General features: G+C 39.2%; 1 protein-coding gene across 4 annotated transcripts in view; it reads right to left on the reverse strand.

Annotated features, from left to right (window-relative positions):
* Window positions 1-20886, reverse strand: part of GOLGA4 (golgin A4) — a 95221-nt gene that overhangs the window by 24740 nt on the left and 49595 nt on the right. For all 4 annotated transcript variants that reach the window (XM_066350933.1, XM_066350931.1, XM_066350932.1 and 1 more), the window contains 6 exons: window positions 17689-17867; window positions 15883-16011; window positions 11269-11424; window positions 4178-8418; window positions 3578-3699; window positions 3057-3187 (listed from right to left, as the gene is read on the reverse strand). In XM_066350933.1, coding sequence (XP_066207030.1) covers window positions 3057-3187; window positions 3578-3699; window positions 4178-8418; window positions 11269-11424; window positions 15883-16011; window positions 17689-17867 — 4958 coding nt within the window. The remainder of the gene's footprint in view (window positions 1-3056; window positions 3188-3577; window positions 3700-4177; window positions 8419-11268; window positions 11425-15882; window positions 16012-17688; window positions 17868-20886) is intronic.

Here is a 20886-nt window from a genome sequence, read left to right on the forward strand (position 1 = left end):
GCATGCGGGAGTCTGTCTGACTGCCTCCCCATTTCCAGCTTCGGAAAAATACAAAAAATAAAAAGAGGAGAGGAACACACAATGTACCTCAATGAAAACCTCTGTCATAAGAGCCTACTCTGTTTGTTAGAGATTGTGCTGGAGACACACAGACGATTTCTCTGCCTAGGGAATCACAGAACATAAACAGATCTCATGTTCTAAAAGGTGTATGATGTATATATGTATGGGGGCGGGGGGTGAGGAAGGTAGGAGGTGTAACACAAGGATGACACAAGTTCCTAGCTTCTTCAAACGGGAAGGAATTGTAAGAATTATCTAGATAGGAAAGGCAGTAAAATGAAAATGGTTCTGTGCTCTACTTTGCTATTAACAAATCACAGAGTTATTGTAATGATGGCAAAAACACAGCATTCTATAATGTCATCATTAAGATAAATCATCAAGCTGGGGGTAGGGGGCAAATACCACTACATAGTATACTGCTCACAAAAATTAGGGGATATTTTATTGTTTCATATTCATTTTGAAATATCCCCTAATTTTTTGAGCAGTATACATACCAATACCATATAAAACTCCAATTCCAGAAATTTCTAACTGGGAAAATGGTAAGAGAATATGTCTCAGAATCAAAGGTGTTTGCTGAGTATTATTAATATCCCCTTCTGGTAATGTTTACATTTAAAAAAAAACAAACCTTAAGACAGTATGTATTTGGGGTGTTTAGATGAGGACTGCCTGTTTAATAACAAAGTCAACCCTAGATCCGACAGTTCAAAGTCTAAGGCCACAAGTCCAATACAGTAGCCACTAGATACCCTAGAACTGTGTCCATAAACACTTGAAATGTGGCTGGTTCAAACTAACATGGGCTATAAATGTGCAAACATCCTCATCTCAAAAATTAATACATGTAATTTTTATACTGACTACATATTGAAAAGAATATTTTTGATATGTTAGTTAAAATATTATTAAAATTAAATTTACCTGTTTCTTTTTATTTTTTAATGTGACTACTAAAAACTTTAAATTACATATGTGGCTCACATTTGTGGCTTGTATTATATTTCACGGGACAGAGCTGGTCTAACACATGGGAGGGGGCTTGGGGGAGAGCTGACCCAATTCCTTTGCTCACCTCTACTTCCTGCCCACTTGTTCTGCTACTCTAAGCCTAATGCTTGAGGGACCATTCCTTTCATTTTCTCTAATAAAGAGCAGGATTTCAAGGATGACCCATACCAACGGCGAACCTCTCTCCCTGCTCCCCACCCCTCTCCCTACACGTTTGTCACGACCTAGGAAAGTCTGCCATCTGCTACTCCATACATCTCCACACACAGAGTGGTTCACAAAAGGTAATTCTGCAGCTATGGAGCAGCTTATGCCCTGCAAATGAAGCTACCTGACTTAACTATCCATGATAGTAACTGTTGCCTTCCCTAAGTTCCTTTCTTAGGGAAAAGTCTTTATAAAATATATCAAACGGGCCCTGGCCGGTTGGCTCAGTGGTAGAGCGTCGGCCCAGCGTGTGGAAGTCCTGGGTTCGATTCCCGGCCAGGGCACACAGAAGAAGCGCCCATCTGCTTGTTCACCCTTCCCCCTCTCCTTCCTTCCTGTCTCTCTCTTCCCCTTCCGCAACCAAGGTTCCATTGGAGCAAAGTTGGCCTGGGCGCTGAGGATGGCTTCATGGCCTCTGCCTCAGACACTAGAATGGCTCCGGTTGCAATGGAGCAATGCCCCAGATGGGCAGAGATCGTCCCCTGGTGGGCATGCCGGGTGGGTCCCTGTCGGGTGCATGTGGAAGTCTCTCTCTGCCTCCCTGCTTCTCACTTCAGAAAAATACAAAAAAATAAAATATATCAAACTAACGAAGAGTCAATGCTCTGCCATTCACAACGCTGTATTAACAAACTCATTCAACAATGCTGAATTTGCTTTCCCTCTGAAAAAAAACACCCAGAAGATGAAACTAAACTAGCCTTAATGTATGTTCTAATTCTGACATTTCCTAAGCATCCAAGAAACAACAGTATTTTTAAAACCACATAGCTATGCTCTCTGGAAGTAAAAGAAAATGTGAAATTATTCAAATCTTTTCATAATGAGATCTAAAGCTCAAAAAGTATGAGAAGGTGGCATTTATATATATGCGTGTGTCATACCCTGGAATTTCAGCCTTTTCAATTACAGTTAAAGTTATTAGAATCTATTCCTGGCTGAGACTTTTACTGCTGCCGCAGTCAGTAGAGGTATGACCCTCTGACTTATGCATTCTTAATCATCAAATGCTTCTTAGCATATAGTGAAAACAGGCTTGGCATAACTAAAGAATCTGCAACCCAACGAAGAATAATTTACATTGTTTTACATTTGAAAATGTCCTGGAGTCCAAAATACTTACTAGTATTCATGGCTTATCTTCACACACAAAAATAATGATAAATCCACCATTAGTGGGATAAGTACATTGAAATATTCTTCCACTAAATATAAAAGATCTAGCTGATGCATCCCATATTTTTTTCCATCTTTTTCATCCCTTGAGACCAACAAAAACCATGCAAATTGCGTAGGGATAAAATAAAGTTAACTGGCCCGCCTGGAAAGATGCCACTAAGCTAAGTAGCCACATTAAAACATACACTAACTGTCCTATTACTTGGACTTCATCCAAGCACAAGCTCTCATTTCTTAGTCTGGTTCTCTCACAATTTATCCTGACTTTGGGAGAAAGACAAATAAGAGAATAAATTCTTGCCCTTCGCAACTTACTGCTGCTTCAGTACCTGCCAACTGGACTGGTCTGCCTGGTTCCCAGAATCTGATCAGGAAACCACAATCTTGACAGAAATGAATTAGACGCCTTATAAATCTGCATACAGTATAGAATACTAATTTGGATAATACTGAGCCTCACCCTCAACCCCCAAACCCTCTACATTAAAAACAAACAAACAAATAAAACAGGAAATCTGACAGCCCAATCTTCTTCAGCACCACCATGAAATCTCTTACAGCTAAATTTCAAAATAGAGAAAATAAGGTACATCAAGGATTTCTTCGTATCTTTTGGCGGTTCTTTTTATATCATCTTCTTTCTCTACAATTTTTTTATATAACTGATTTGTCTCTTCTTGATGGCTTTCCAAAAGTTCAGCCTCCACTTCCTGGGCTTTATCTAATAAATAAAAAATGGACACACACAAGAAAATACATTAGGTAAGAATTAATATGTATATTCCCAATTTCAGAAAGACTCCATGTTCCAAATCAGACTTGATAAAAATCAACTGACCAAATGCACCTTCTCGCAGCGCAGAAGTGTCTTTACAAGGCCATTCATTCGCTAATGCGTGCAGGGCCCTGGTCCTGCTCCTCCCCCCAGCAAGGCGAGCCGCTGCCAGGCAACAGAGGTGCCCGCTAAAGAACTTTCTTGGACAAGAATTATTTTTGTTCTCCGATTTAATTACTTGAAGCACTTCGCGAAGTGTGAAAAGACTAAGCGTAAATTATCAATAGCCTCTGCTGATCCTGATTTGTTCTTTATTGAGCTGAAGCTCCTCCTCACCGATGGTTTCTTTTATGGTTGTTTCCAGCTCCTGCTCCTTTTGCACCAGCTGTGTCTGGAACTCCCTCATCAGCTGTTTCAGCGTGGAATTGTGCTTGAGCTCAAGATCTTCCTGCTCCTGCCTGGGTAACAAAACGGAAAGTTAACCACCGTCACACAAACACAAGCTGTAAGGAGTCACCTGGTCTTCACAACAGTGCATCCAACGAGATCCCAGCAGGGCGCAGGTGAGCGTGCGAGAGTGTGCATCCGCATGGGTGTGCAGGCCCAGGAAACTTGGGAAGGGCCCGTACACGATGATTACCTCTAGGGAATGGTCCTGGGGATTTGAAAAATTTTCTTTTCCACTTATAATTCCTTGGATGTGTACCTACTAACCCTGACCTTATATGTAAGAAAAGTTTTCCCCCCGGAATGGACATGGAGAAACTGCCTTTGTCTGGAATTCTTTTTATTTCTTCCAGTGTTTCACTCGTTAGATTTATGTTTACTACATCACGTAAGTGAAACTTAAGTGTACTAGGCACCAAATAGGGACTTAATTAAGGAGGATTGCCTTAAAAATATTCATGCTGGGGGAAAAAAAAAAACCCAACTTACTTGATTTTCTCTTCCATTTCCTGTTCATATTCCTTCTTTGTTAGATCCAATTCCTGCTGATGCTCCCTCCGCAGCATTCGAAGGTCCTTCTGCAGCTTCACGATCTCTTTGCTCAGTTTCTGCTTGTCCTGCTCCACCGCTGCTAATTTCAACTCCAGCTCACTGTGCTCGGCCTCCATGTTACTATGCGACCTGGGCTGGCCCACATGTGATTTGGACTTTTCTTCAGCACTTTCTTCCAAAATTTCTGTGGGTTTACTTTTTCCATCCCTCTGCTGTTGCAAAGCCTGTAATTTTTCATATTTTGAGGTCAATGCTTCCATTTCAACTCGGTGTTCTTCCTTCTCTCTTACTAAGCAGGAATCCAGCTCTTTGATCTTTTGCTCCAAAATCTGACAGGTTAGTTCCTTCTCCTGGAGCGTTTTCTGGACATCGTCAACTACATTTTCCAGGTTTTGCTTTGCCCCGACGTTATTTTTACCTCCTCCTTCTTCCACGTGTTGGGATACTATCAAGGAATATTTGATTTTTTCTTCAAGTTCTTTCTGAAGATGATTAATCACAACTTGATCCTCCTGTTGCTTTGCCTCGGCACGTTCTAGCTTTACTAAGAGCTCCTGGTATTTGCCCTGCATTTCAGAATGAGAGGAAACGGTCTCTTCTTTGTCCTGCTCTAGCCTCTCCAATAACTTTTCTTTTTCGATTAAGTTTCTTTGTAAACCACTGATTTTTTCCTCACAGGCCTTCTGCACACAACCTTGGGAAGCTGCTGCTCCTTGCTCAGTACATGCTGCCACATTTTTTGCTGATCTGGGTACAACTGATGTTTCCGATTGTGGTGAACTTTCCACTGACTTGAGTTTTTCTTCCAAGATGTGAATTTCTCTCTCTCTTTCCTGCAATTTTGTATTCAGCTCACTCAAATGGCTTTCTGTATCTTTTCTATGCTGCTGTTCTTTCTCTTCCATTTGAGATAACAACTGCTTCTTGATGGCAGCAATCTTTTGTTCGGCTTTCTTCTTCAGTTCTGCTAATTTTGCAGCACTCTCTACCTCGAGTCTATCTTCTAACGCCTTTAATGCCTCTTCTTTGCTTTTCACACTTGAATTCACATGTTCCAATTCTTTCTTCTTAGTTTCAAGTTCAGATTTCATGGAAGCCACTTGCTCTTCAAGTCTTAAGACCTTCTCTTCTGCCTCTTTAACTCTGTTGTCCTTTTCTTCTCCTAACTCTTGAATGTGCTGTAGTTTCTGAACCATTTTGTTCTGTTCAATATCCTTTTGTTGATTGTAATTTTTAAGAACTTCATTCAAGGACTCAATTTCATTCGTTTTTTGAGTAACAAGTTCCTCTAATTCCGCAATTCTAGCTGTTTGAGTTTTTAACTCAGTCTCTAAATTATACTCCTTTTTCTCCATCTGGCTCTTCTTATCTTCCATTTCACCCTTTAAACATTCGAATCTTTTATTCTGCTGATCAAGGTCTTCCTTAAATAAACGTATCTGCCCATCCTTTTCACTGGTTTCCTTTGTTTTTAACTCAAGCTGCATCTGCAGTTCTTTAATAGTATTTTGGTACTGTGTAAATTTTGACTGTGCTTTCTTCTTCCATTCTGAGAATTTGTTAGACGACTGATCTACCTGTTCAAGAGCAGACATTTTCTCTTTACTCAGAGTTTCAACTTTCAGAGTTAAATCTTGCACCTGATTCAGCAATTCACGCTGTTCCTCATCATACTGCTTCGTTAATGATGAAATGGCTGCATCTTTTTCAGTTAGGCTGATGCTATTCTGAAGTTGAGCATTCAAATCAGTTAGTTGTTTACTGAGACTGCTGATCTCAGATTTTTTTTCTCTAAGCTCTTCTTTCATCAGCGTGACAGCATTGATGTTTTCCGATAACTCTTTCTTCAACTGGGTGATGCAAGACTCCTTTTCGGAGGCGGCCTGTTGCTGATGGCCCCCTTCCTTCTGTAAGGCTTCTTTTTCTGTTACAAGCCCTTCGATGTTGGCCTTCATGCTCTTGATTTGATCTTCTTTCTCTTCTAACTGATGGGTAGCCTGTTGAAAAGAACTCTTTAGTGCATTTTGCTCTTCTGTTAGCTGTCGAAGCTGTGCTTCTAACTCAGAAGCCTTGCTCGTTTTAATTCGCAGTGCCTCCTTAGCTTTAGTTGTCCAGCGTTGACAATGGGAAATTCTAGCGAGAACGGCATTCGTTTTACTATTACTGAGGTCGATCAGCTCACTTGTTTTAGCTTGGAATAAGGCTTCAGCTCTCTTGGTGTAAACATCCAGCTGAACTGCTAGCTCCTCAGACAGTTTTTTGAATTCCAAGCTTTCGTCTTCTAGGTTTTTCTTCCTACTTTCATGTGACGATTTCCAACTCTGAAATTCTTCATCTGCAGCTTTCAACCTGTCAGTCAGCTCAGAAACCTGAAGCTTCTCCTTCTCTGACAGCATCTTCAGTTCAACTACATGCTCCTGAAGGAGAGTGTTCTCCTTCCGAGACTGCTCCAAGTCAACTTCCAGCTTTTCAAGCTGCGTTTTCAGCTCAGTTTCCCTTTGTGAGAGAGAATTCATATGAGCAGACTTCTGGGTGACTTGCTCCTGCAACTCCTTTAGTACCGTCTCCTGTTTAACACCTTCCTCCTTCAGCCATGCCAGCTCCTTGTTCATCTCTTCTTTTTCACAGCCCAATAGCAGGATCTTCTGCTTCAGTGCGGTTACCTCTTGTTCTTTTTCCTGTAATTGGATTTCGTGTTTTTCCTGAAGTTCCTCCGCTTGCTGATTAAGCCTCTTCTCCCAGACTGATACCATATCACTGAGTTCTCGCCTGTGCACCTCAGTGAGACTTTCTATTTGCTCTTTCTGGTTGGTTTCCAGTCTTGACACTGCGTCATCCATTCCAGCTGAGTTAGCCTGAGCCATTTCCACAATTTTGGCGTGGAACTGCTTTTCTTTCTGACTAAGCTCTAGAGCAGTATTTTCAAGCTCTTTTTTAAGCTTGGCTTCTTGATCCAAAAATTTCTTCTTTAACGTTTCTTGCATCTCCTTTGCTTTCTGCTTAATTTTTTCCATCTTTTTCTCTTGGTTTTGAAACTTGGTTTCATATTCTTCACGCAAAATTCTAATACTGTCCTCCTTGGCCGATAATTTCTGCGTGAGTGTTTCAATTTCTTTATTCTGTCCCTCTCTCATTTGTAAAATCGTATTTTCCTTTTCCAGCAAGATTTGCTTTGTCTGTTCCTGCTGGATGTTATTATCTTTCAGTTGGGACTCATATAGTTGGGTTAAAGATGTTACTTTTTCCTCCATCTCACTATTCTGTTTCTCAAGTTGCTGCCTTAAGTCCTGCACCTTGATTCTGTGAGTGTCTAACTCAATACAAACATCATTCTTTTGCGTTTCAACTTCAGCTACCTGTTTCGTCAGACGATTTCTTTCTGTTTCCAAATCCGACAGCCGCTGCTGCAGCTGGGCCAGCTGCCCCTCGTAGGCTTCGGCCTGCTCGTGCGCGCTGCTCTGGTGCGACTGGACACGGTCCAGCTTAGCAGAGGCCTCCTGCAGTTCTCCTTCTGACCTCTTCATATCTGCCTCCAAAGTTTCCACGTGAGCCTGATGCTCTTTCAAATGCTTATCCTTTTCCTTCAGAAGAAGCCCAAGTTGATTAATTTCATCTTTCAGTGCCTTCTCAGTTCTCTGGCTGGACAGCTCTTGTTCTTTAATAATATTGTCAACTTGTTGCTGGTGATGATTTTTCTGTTCATCCAGCTTGGCCTCTAATTCCTGCTTCACTTTATTTGCTTGATTCTTTAGCACAGAAAGTTCCTCCTCTAGCTTGTCTCGGGCTTTTAATACTTCTGACAGTTCAGAAGACAATGACTCCAGTTCTGTTTGCTTCACATCAAGCTTTTCTAAGGTCCTTTCATTCATCTCTTCTATGTGGGCCTGGAAGAGACTCTCTTTGTCTTTCAACAATGTTTCTTTTTCTTGCTCATACTTTTTTCTAAGTTTCTCCATTTCAGTCTCATGCTGTTGCTTTAAGAGCTGGAGTTTTTCAGTCCAAAGGTTATCCTGCTGTTGCTGCAGGCTTTCCAATTCTGTCTTGTGTTTTTCAACCATGATTGTAATTTCTTTATTGTGCTTATTTTTTTCAGCTTCCAAATGAACAGCCAAATCTTTTGATTGAATTTTGCTTTCTTGTAAGTTTTTTTCCAAAGAACTTTCTAATTCAAGAATTCTCTGTTAATAAAAACAGATGTGTTTTTATTAAATACAGACTTGTTTATTAGCAACGATATATATGACATGATGTCCACACCTATTTAAAGATTAAAATTTAGATAAATAACTCTACATACCACACCAAACACTCTAGAAAGAACAAAAACTATGCTCAATTCCTAAAGGAATTATATAACAAAGAAAAGATTTTATTTTTAACATAACTTGTAATTCTAGATTCTTCCTAACTACATGGGTAACTATTTCAACTATATTTCTAGAATATTTTGAATGGATAGTTAATAAAAAATAAATCATAAAGCAGATAATAGAAACTGTTGGTAGACAGATGGGAATACTGTCTGTTTTTTAAGGTCTATAAGAGTACAGAGGGTCTTCGGGTTACGATAGTTCCGTTCCTACGACAGTGACGTAACCCGATTTTTGGTGTAAGTTGAAACACACCCTTGTCTAGTGGTTCTCAAAGGGTGCGCCCTAGAAGATTTCCAGTTGCACTCTATGGTATTCCAGAGAAATATGTGCCTGTTGGGGACCAAAAAACCAACAGGGTTTTTGGAGTTTAAATTTTGGGGGGACAGAGGTGTGGGGAATTGGCTATAAGCTGACAGTCTGCCCAACCCCCATCTCACTTGCCTGATTAGGTTGCAAAAGGCTGTTAAGCTGTGGTGCTGGATTGTTTACACTATCCCCCATGTTCCCTGGAAAGACTGGAAGCAAGTTTCTTCTATCTTTTGTTTGGTGTAAAGTTAAGATGAGCCTGACTTGTGGTGGCACAGTAGGATAAAGTGTCAACCTGGAACACTGAGGTCACCGGTTCGAAACCCTGGGCTTGCCTGGTCAAGGCACATATGAGAGTTGATGCTTCCTGCTCCTCCCCCTTCTCTCTCTCTCTCTCTCTCTCTCTCTCTCTCTCCCCCCCCTTTTCCCCCCTCCTCTCTGAAAAAAAAAATTGAATAAAGTCTTTAAAAAATTATTTAAAAAAGGTTAAGATGATATGTATGGTGGGGGTTTTCTGCACTCAACATAATTAAGAGTAAAAAGAGAGGAATTCTTCAATGTATTGAAGAGGAAATGAGAGTTTGCGTTTCAAATATATGCCCAAACATTGAAGAAATTGCTAGGATACATCAGGCTCATGTTTCTCATAAACATAAGAATGAAAAAACTTAACACATTTGCGCTAGGACCTGCTGAATTTACTAAATCTCACTAAGAATGTATCTATATATATAAAAAGATAACTTTTTGTCATTTTTCTTATTTTTAACCCCTCTTTTTTATAAATTCTAAAAAGCATAACTCAAAAAATGTAACATAAAAATGTTTTTTAATGTCAGAATAAATTAATTTTGTCATATTTATTTTGTTTAATTACCATAAAAGCATGCTTGGACTTTTAATTTTTTTTCCTTTAATATTTGACTTAATTATTATAACATATTTCTCAGAACTGTGTATATAGTGCGCCTACAATTATTTGTAGGATTTTAAATGCGCCCCAACTTCAGAAAGTTTGAGAACCACTGCCCTAGCCTAACACAGATGGAGCACTTGCATTTTTAACAGTCCAAAATGGCATAGGTAAGCATACGGAGGGACACCACCTCCCTCTCTCAAATGCCACATTACTGAGTATTCTTCCTCAGCCCACAGTCAAACTAGTTTGCCCACGTAGTCCATAAATACAATGCTAATGGCATAAGCCGAAACACTCACATCTCAATTTTTTAAAGTGTTTACAGGAGTGAGCGTTATAAACTCGAAATGTATGTCGAGGCTGCCGTAACCCGAGGATCCCCTGTATACTATTGCTTTCATAATTTAATTTGGTAAGATAAATAATGTACCTGATTTTTCTACCCCAAAAATTATTATTCAGAAGATAATTTGCAAAAAGAAGGAACTTAACATAAATTTTACCAAAATTATTATCTCAAGAAAGTATCAATCCCTCTGAAGGAGAAAGAGCTAAATAAGGCAGAGACATAGAATGTCAGAGCAGGTCTTACGGAATTACCAAACCCAATCTCTTCGTGTAACAGGTGAGGAAAGTCAGGTAAAACTAATGTACAAAGCTAGCTACTGGAAGAGCTAGGCTGCGTGCTCCTTCCCGTCCACATGCCATCTTACATAAGCGTCAGCAAGGGGACAGTGAAGCAGCTCAGGTCTATGGTAGGAAGTGTGGCTGTTTCACTGTCCAAATCAGAACCAGAAGTCTAAATAAATAAATGACCTCAGTCAGTTTATTCCAAACAGGGTGATATCTCATATACCCCCGAGGGAAGGGCCAGAGGACCTTAAAATGTACATACTGGGACATGTACACAAATATGCTTATTACAGAGTTATGTTAAATATGGGGAAAGTGGGGAAAACTGAAATGTAAAGGCTGGGAACTAGGTAACTAAACTGTGATACAGAGAATAAATTATGTCCAGGACAGGACACGACATGACATGACACGACATGAAGCTGGACAGGCAGGAGGGCAGCAGGACAAGGGCTGCCTACAAAGTGAGGCCATTTCCTAAAGATCAGGGCGAGTAAGCGATGGAGTGGAGCTGCTCCGGAGTCTGAGTGCAAGGAGTCAGAGACCGGGGCTGGCGGAGGCGGGCACCCAGAGGCGGGCACCAGAGGCCGGGGCTGGCAGAGGCGGGCACCCAGAGGCGGGCACCAGAGGCAAGCACCAAACCATTCCCACGGACAGCTACTACTAGCAAAAAGGAAGTGTATGTATGTGTAAATCTAACCCAGTGAAACCAAAGCTTCTCTGCTACTGGGGAGAAAACACAGTTCTCATAGTCACACAATCCCCCGCTCTGGAACCTCAGTGGCATATAAACTTACAGTTCTGTAAGTCTCTGCTTCTTGCTGAACATCCCGAAGTTTATTTTCACTCTCTGCGAGGACTGCTTTTTTCTGCAACTCTAACTCTTCCAGGGCCAGAACTTCTTGCTGCTCTTTTTCTTGGGTGATCTTCAAATACTCTGATCGACACTGTTCCTGTGCCAAAAACAATGCCACCTTAGACCCACGTAAATCTTCAGCAATCCCAAAGCACGTCCATAGGAATCATACATTTCATTGATCTGTATTAGCAGCCCCGTGAGGTAGGCAACATCATCACCTCTCTTCCCGTGCTCTCGTCTAATGAAATGAGGCACTGTGGCTTTTCCAGCATGGTCTGGCCAATCTTTGCCACAACTACTACTGATACGAAAAATCTTGTTACAGTAACTCTATGACGTCTGCTCTTTTCCCATTATTTAAGATGCTTTGGAAACGACTGCTGAATGTGAAAGGTCACACAATTGCCTCTACCTGTTCCCTGCATCCAGAGTTTCCTTTTCAAACTCTAGGCAGAGAACTAGATCATAGATTTATATCTGTGAGAAATACCTCATATACTGGGGAGCACAAATGGAAAACGAGTCAAAATCAGAGGATTACATATGATTGTGAATTAGATCCATAAAAGATCTATAAAAACCTACATAAGTCTTTTCAGACAATCTGGGCTCCCTTACCGCCCCATCAATCCTGAAAAGCTGCTTCTTTGATTGCCCTTAGTGTACATCAACATTCGCCATTTGAAAAGACATGCTCTAGAGCAGGGGTCCCCAAACTTTTTACACAGGGGGCCAGTTCACTGTCCCTCAGACCATTGGAGGGCCACCACATACAGTGCTCCTCTCACTGACCACCAATGAAAGAGGTGCCCCTTCCGGAAGTGTGGCGGGGGCTGGATAAATGACCTCAGGGGGCCGCATGTGGCCCGCGGGCCGTAGTTTGGGGACGCCTGCTCTAGAGAGCACTTTTAACATCGAGTGGCTTTGGACTCCAGTTAAGTATACCTATCCATACTTACTGCTGAGGCTTTGTGTGGCCAAAAGGACAATTTTTAGTTCACTGCACCCTGAGGAAGCATATTACTTTAAGGAAAGATTTTATACCGTATTATAAACAGATTAATAAGAAAATATTTGTTTCTAACCAATTTAAAACATAGTACATTGTTTAATGTAAACTATATTATAAATGCGTATCTATGTGCCCATAAAAATAAAAGAGGAAATTGTAACAATCTGTTGAATTCTGACTCTGAACTCCAAGCTAACTTCTTTAATAAACTAGGAACCCCAGGGAGTGGGAAGGAAATGTGCATGAGCACATGTGTGTGCTTCTTATGTGTGTCTGGGTCCTGCTCTCTCTACTCAGAATCCACCTCAATATATCAGTTCCTAGAGCAGTTTTAACGAGGCCAATCTTCAAGGCTCAGTGCCTCAAAAACCAATTGCTCCAGCATAAAAACCCATAGTGGGTATTAGGATGAGAATTTTTAGTAACATTCCCAGCTTCATTTATATCCCACTGTGTTCCTTCATTTCCTTGCCCCGACTTATTTATTTATAATTTTCCAATTACATTTTACATTCAGTATTACTTTGTATTAGTTTCAGGTGTACCACATAATGGTTAGACAATAATATACTTTACAAAGTGGCCTCTGATATGTTAAGAAGCCACCTGACCCCATATATAGTTATTACATTATTGACTATATTCCCTATGCTGTATTTTATATCCCTGTGACTATTTTGTGATTACCAGTTTGTACTTCTAAATCCACTCACCTTTTTTGCCCAACCCTCCAAACTCCTCCCTTCTGGCAACCATCAGTCTGATTGATCACTGTATCTATGAGTTTATTTCTATTTTTTTTATATATATATTTTTCTGAAGTGAGAAGCGGGCGGGAGGCAGACAGACAGACTCCCGCATTTGCCCAACTAGGATCCACCCGGCACGCCCACCAGGGGGTAATGCTTGGCCCCGCTGGGATGTTGCTCCACTGCAATCGGAGCCATTCTAGTGCCTGAGGTGGGCGCCATGGAGCCATCCTCAGCGCCCGGGCCAACTTTGTTCCAACGGAGCCTTGGCTGTGAGAGGGGAAGAGAGAGACAGAGAGAAAGGAGAGGGGGAAGGGTAGAGAAGCAGATGGGTGCTTCTCCTGTGTGCCCTGGCTGGGAATCAAACCTGGGACTTCCACACACTGGGCCAATGCTCTACCACTGAGCAAACCAGCCAGGGCCAAGTTTATTTCTATTTTTTTTGTGGTTTATTTTGCTCCACATAAAAGTGAACTCATATGGTATCTGTTCTCTGTCTGACTTATTTCACTTAGCATAATACCCCCTAGGTCCATCCGCAATCTTGCAAATGATAAGGTTTCATTCTTTTTTATGGCTGAGTAATATTCCACTGTATATATGTAACCCATGCGTTCCAACCGGGATCTACCCAGCAACCCATGTCTGGGGCCAATGCTTGAATCAACTGAGCTATTTTTAGCACCTGAGGTTAATTCCTAGACGTACCAAGCTATCCTCAGTTCCTGGGGCTGACAGTTGAACCAACTGAGCCAATAGCTGCAAGAGGGAAAGAGAAAAACAAGGGGGAGTTGGAGGGGGGAGAAGCAGATGGTTGCTTCTCCTGTGTGCCCTGACTGGGAATTGAACCTGGGGTGTCCATACACCAGGCCAACGCTCTATCCACTGAGCCAACCAGCCAAGGCCATACCTCCATTTTTTTATCCATGTCTACTGATGGGCTTTGGATTGCTTCTAAATCTTGCTGTTGCAAATAAAACTGTAATGAATATGAGGTGCATATATTCTTTCGGATCAGTATTTTAGACTTCTTTGGATGTATGTACCCAGAAGTGGAATCACTGTGTCATAAGGCAGTTTCATTTATAATATTTTGAGGAAGCTCTCTACTATTTTTTATCATGTCCATGCCCCTATATTAAATTTATGCTGTCCTGTTATAATTTTTCTTATAACCTACTTTAAATACTTTCTGGACCAACAAAGAACACAAATATGTGCCCATAAATATGTCCATGTCATGACCACAGACTTGACCCCCAAACTCAGCCAACAGCACTGTGAAACCATGTGCCTGTCTGCCCCACAGAGATTAGAGAACTCTCTGACTCAGTTTATGATCAGTGCTGCTAGAAATTTTCAGAACCCCAAATCCAAATGATAGTGGAAAAAAAACAACACCACATCATAGGTGAGGACGCAGAGAAAAGGGAACCCTCTTGCACTGCTGGTGGGAATGCAGACTGGTGCAGCCACTGTGGAAAACAGTATGGAGATTCCTCAAAAAACTAAAAATGGAACTGCCTTTTGACCTAGCCATCCCACTTTTAGGAATATAGTCCAAGAACACCACAGCACTGTTTCAAAAGGAGAAATGCACCCCCATGTTTATGGCAGCATTGTTCACAATAGCGAAGATCTGGAAACGCCCAAGTGTCTGTCAGTGGACTAGTTGTTTAAAAAGCAGTGATACATATATACAATGGAATACTATGAAGCCATGAAAAAGAAAGAAATATAACCTTTTGCAACAACATAAACAGACCTGGAAATTATCATGTTAAGTGAAATAAGCCAGAAAGAGAAAGAAAAATATTATATGACCTCACTCATTTGAAGAATTCAAGGAACAGTGTGAACTGAGGAACAAAATTAAACCTGAAGGGAAGGGGGAGGGAGCTCTTTGGAGGGGGAAAGGGAGATTTTGAGGGGAATATGGGGGAGGGGGAGATGCATTCAGGGAGACACTAGAATTTATGTAAACACAATAAATAAATAAATAAATAAATGTGTGTGAAATAAAGGAGATTAAAATTATAAATACTGTTTCTCATTCTTTGGCACTGAAAGCATTTTAAAATTATGTATATTATCTTATAGATACTAACTTTATATAAAAAGAAACTAAACTTTCAGCAGTAACACTTGTTATGATAACTTAAGTAAAAGGCTTTCACAATTCAAGAAACAAATTTTTTTTGTTTTAAACTTTCAAATTATACTATTCCAAAAATCTTATCTTGCTTTTCTGGTTATTAATTTGGTTAGTTCAGTCAGTTGTTTTTTACTTGTTCTTATCTTTTAAACATCATATGGATTGAAAAGTATATGAAATTATTTCACTAAAAATAAAAGGTCCTTGGGTCATTTTCATTTTTTCTTCTCGAAAATGCATTTCAGACAAAACTTTGAGCCTTGAGCTCTGCTACATGCAGTCCGGTGAGTGTCTGTTTAGACCTCTTCCCGAGTCGTGCAGCCCCTGCTCCTGGCTTCCACCGCCCTCTCTTCTCCTTCACTCCTCCCCAACCACAGCCTGCTGCCGGGAGGGGGGCGGGGATGAGAGGGACGATGAACAAGCTGATTAACGAAGGCTTGCTAGATCGGTCAATTTAGTTTTCACACAACACCGACTTCAAGAGCTCTGACAGCCTCTTTCCTACCTACATCCTTTCCCCTCTTGACTCAAAAGGTCAAGGCTGCCAGTATGACCTCAAGCTGGCAGCCAAAGGTAAGATGATAACTTTATAATGCTGCAAAGTTTGCCTACAGCAAAATCAAAATAAATACTTACGAGAGCTACTTTCATTTGCCCCTGAAACTCCCTTTCTTGGGTCTGAATCTTCTGGGTCAGCTCCTGCTCTTTGCGGGCCAGCTCGTCTTCATGAAGCTTCCGTAGTTGAGCAATTTCTTCTGAGGATTTCTGAAAATCAGCCATATAGTTAAAGTGAAACACCCAGAATAAAATATGTAATTCTACAACAAAATGATATTTTGTTACAATTTGAATATCAAGCTATATCTTTTGAAGGAAGAAAATCAGAACATATTTTACATATTTCCCATATAAATCAAAAGCCACCAAAGTCTCGACAGCTAAAAGAAACCCCAGTAAAGAACTGCTCCTCCTTTAAACAAGCAACGCTGCTGCTGCAGCAGACAGTCCCGTGGGTCAGAGCTCCTTTCCCACATCTGGCGGGGGTTCCCTCGGCCATCAGGACTGGGAAGCAGCGCAGAGCAAAGATGGACGCTCTTAGAGAGGGCACTCCCTATGGTTAAGCTGCCCAGGCTGCACCAATCTAATCACGCCTAACTTTCCGGGCATGAATTATTTATTAAAAACTATTGACCTTGTTCCTTCTCTGATAGGAAGACTTAATCTTAAAAAAAAATGTCAAACCTCCCTAAATGAACCTAAAATTTTAATATAATCAAATAAAACTACAGACAAAATGGGAAGGGTCCACTAGACAAAATAAATTTGTAAGACTAGCCAATACTCTTCTGAAAAATAAGAGTAATAAGGGGAGGATATCAAATAGTAGAATCTCTCATAAAAACTACAGTAATTATAACAGTGTAATACCAGTAGATGGTCAGAAAAAGCAGTGGAACAACACAGAGAATCCAGAAGAAAAAAAAACACCATAGGTAGCATTATAAAATAAAGATAGCATGTCATGTCAGAGGGAAAACATGGATTATTTTAAAAAATAATTTGGAGACTATTTGTAGTCATCTGGAAAAAATTAAAGTTGGCTCACCGCCTCACTTCTTACTAAATAAATTCTAGTTGGATCAATGATTTAACCATAAAAAATAGTGATCTCAAGTGAGAACTGTATTTTTAAAGAACAAAAATCCAGATAGCATTTTAAAAAAAGAAAAATTTCTGCATGGCCAGAAACAAATGAACAAGCAACATAAACAAAGTCAACAATTAACAAACAGAGAAAATTATCTGGATAACAGAATCTTATATCTGAACAGGTAACTCCTACCATAAGTAAAGAGCTTCTACAAATCAGTAAGAAAAAGATCAAGAGCCCAATAGGAAAACGAGTCAAGGATTTGGCCAGGTAACTAAAAAAAAAACCAAAAAAAAAAAACCCCTACAAATTATTTTAAAATATATAAAAATATGTTTGTCATACTGGTAAGAGATATGAACATTTACAACACAATCATATCATTTTTTAACTGATGAGCTTAGAAAGATAAAATGTTAGGTAACACCATGCTTGTGAAGAAAGGAACATAATTCAATACATTGCTTGTGAGAATATAAACTGTCCTCCATAGAGTTTATAGTAATGATGCAATAATTTAAAAATACACATAAATCTCTGAGTAATATAAAAAAATAAAGGGAATTTTAAAACATAAAATAAATTATATGTGGAGACTGCCTCTGGGGAGTATATCCAAAAAGACAAGTTCATTACTCCATCAAAGTCCTTTATTTCTATATCCTAAATGTCACGAAATGGTCATGGTCTAAAACACAAAATAACTCTTTTTATACTCAAAGACTGTTGAAAAAGCATAAGACTTGAGTTTTAAAATTACTCTAGGCCATTTTAATCTAGATTACTCTTACTTTTGTTATATCAACAACCTCCTGTTTCACCCGCCTTAATTCCTTTTGAAGACTGAGGCGTTCCTCCTCACTTGTTTTTTCAATAGCTTTTATCTTTTCATCCATTTCTGCCTTCATTTTTCTCCGTGATTCTTCTGTTTTTTGGGCTGTACTCAAGGCTTTTTCAAGTTCCTCAAAAGCTATAATGAAAACAGCAGAAAACAAGTATCTCAAGAAATACTATCATTGAGCTAAAGTGTTTTACATTCAATATATGGAACTAAGAGCAGCAGTAGCAGGACAGACTAAAAAACTCCTCAATGTTTTAAGCCAAGAGCTATTTCTGAGAGATTCAACAAAGCCACTAGAAATGTGAAGTCACTGAAACTAATTTGTCATGGACTTATGGATTAGGATCTTATGATTGCTGATATGAATTAAGCTCAGAAGTTTGAAACAAATTATTAAATCACTAATGGCTCCCCACTTGACCCACAAGTGTCCTTATGGATAGCAAACTCAAAGAAATAAACACTTGTACCTATTTCTGCACTATATAATTTTAATTGCTTTTTTGTTTGCTATACAGTTCTTATTTATCATCACTAATTAGTTAATATTATTAAATACTCACTAGGACATCTTTAAGAATGGAAAATTATTCTTTGACTAATCTTATTTTTAAAAATCTATTAACCATCTAAGTAAAAAAAACAGAGTTTGGGTTTTTTTACATTTACTGGCTGAATCACGCAATAAAACAAGATACTTTGAAATGAAACCTACTATCTGTATAAGTTTCAAACTAGGGCCATTAACTAGAAAGCTTTACCTGAATCAATGCTATATAGAAAAGTAATACCAGCAGGGAGTTCTTAGGTGAAATAAGAAAGAACTCAGGGCCTGCAAAAACAAACACCCAGCCTAGAGCATTATGATCTCCGAGGAGGCCCAAGAGCTCACCCAGCACCAAACATCATCAGATGGATTTTGTCCAACAGCTGAGTACACCAAAAATATGTATGCATGGGCCTGACCTGTGCTGGCGTAGTGGATAAAATGTCGACCTGGAAAAATGCTGAGGTCGCCAGTTCGAAACCCTGGGCTTGCCTGGTCAAGGCACATATGGGAGTTGATGCTTCCTGCTCCTCCCTCCCTTCTCTCTCTGTCTCTCTCCTCTCTCTCTCTTCCTCTCTTTCTCCTTTCTAAAATGAATAAATAAATAAATAATTTAAAAAAATATGTATGCATGTATGTTTATAGAAATTTGTGTGTATATGTGTTTGAGTCTGTGCATGCATGTGTGCACTGTACATACACGAGTGCACACATGCACGCACACTCTCTCTCTACTGGTATAATGATACCCTGTGAAAGTCCTACTGCCATTATCATCTTAGATTATCCTCATAAAATAGAAGACTTCTCTTTACCATAGAAATGGACTATAAATAAAACACCAATTATCGAGTGGATTTTTCACTGACATGAGTGTGATATTTTCACTCCGAGTGGTATAAAAAATGTGGAACTTCAACCTGGGGCATCTCAGGAAAAAGCCCTTCCTCTGACCAGACTACGGCTTCACAGACAGTGATTTCAGTACAGGAGTCTCACACCTGAAGACAAAAACTATTTTAAAGTACTTTTTAACAACAAATTGCATTTGCACAAAAAAGGGCAAGAAAAAGGCTAAATTCTACAAACAATTGGGACACATAATTTACTTTGCTTAACACTGAAACAAAAATTTCTCTGAGCAATCATGTATCTTTGATATAAAAATAAATCTGATTTATTTATTTTATAGGCCCAAAGCATAAAACTAATGCTTAAGTATGGTCTAAATTTCAAAAGAATGTTAAGTAGCTGAAAAGTTTTTTTTTTAATTCCTATACTAGCTTTACTGGTATTTGCCTGCAAACACCAAGATGATAATCCTTAGATATAAATATATTGGAAAATAGAATATTTAAAGAAAAACATACTTGTTTTATTTAGATATTCCTTTATTATAAATTCTAGTGTCAAGCATAAAGAAATATCTCTTAGCACTAACAAAATATTTCGTTTCCTAATTTCTTAAAAATCAAAGTGGTAATTATGGGGAAGAGATTCTGTAAGAGTGCTTACTGCTTCGTTCCTTCCTGAAGGCTTAAATGGGAAAGGAGAAAATGGAGAAAGGAATGACAATATTTTCTAATGCTTGAATGTCCTCAGCATCTTTGCATTACTGTTATTATTCAGCATGTAAAATTATATCTTAGCATGTCTGAGCCTTCACAGAAATATCCGAAGTCAGGCTCTGGAGAACCCAATGATACTTTTGATATTCTTCCAGGAAAATAGTTTTAAATGAAAAACTTTTGTCAATTAAGCAAAATAAAACAAAACTGTATACAGTCAATACCAAGTAAATTCTCCTTGTTTTCATTTTTAAAATTCCAGAATCCAGTACAGTATAAAAACATATGTAGTGCTCTCACTTTCTCAAAGGAAAAAAACCATGCCACGAAGTTCCTATTTAGATGTGATTTTCCAATAATTAAGTTTTCTAACCACACTCAGTAAACTTTAGAATTTACTCCTGCATTACATTCTAGGTTCGGTGTTTAATCCAATGAAAAAGTTTTGCTAAGTCATTTGATCATCCACCATAATAATTAAATTAGAATAAATCTGGTTCCACAGTTCCTTTCATCTAAATTTAATCTTCTTTCCCACTTTCTGTTACCACATCAGAGAACTATATAATTTTATACCTAGAGATCTTTTATTCAATGTCCTCATTCAAATGTAAAAACTGAGGCATCAAACTTTTTTCTCAGATGATAAATCAACTTGACTATTTAGGCCTGATGTTAAAACTAAAAAATTGTATTTAAGGAACAACCCTTATCTTGCATTATTTTTCAAAACTAAGAATGCTGACACTGATCAAGTTCAGGTGAGCAATAATGTATCCTACTAAACCAGAATTTCTGAGTCATTCAATTACCTATGACTTCTAATTCAACAAAATGTAGCATGTTATACACCTCCGCCAGACATACAAAAGCTCAATTGCTTTCCATTCCCATCCTGCTTTACAAAAATGTTAAGTATATAAAAAAAAAGCATTTAAACACATTGCATATATCCACGTATAGAAAACATATTTCAAACCCATTCTGGATTCTACACTGTACCACAAATGAAGCCACTTCCTTACAGGAAGTC

Source organism: Saccopteryx leptura, chromosome 10 (assembly GCF_036850995.1).
Source record: "Saccopteryx leptura isolate mSacLep1 chromosome 10, mSacLep1_pri_phased_curated, whole genome shotgun sequence".
Lineage (NCBI taxonomy): Eukaryota > Metazoa > Chordata > Mammalia > Chiroptera > Emballonuridae > Saccopteryx > Saccopteryx leptura.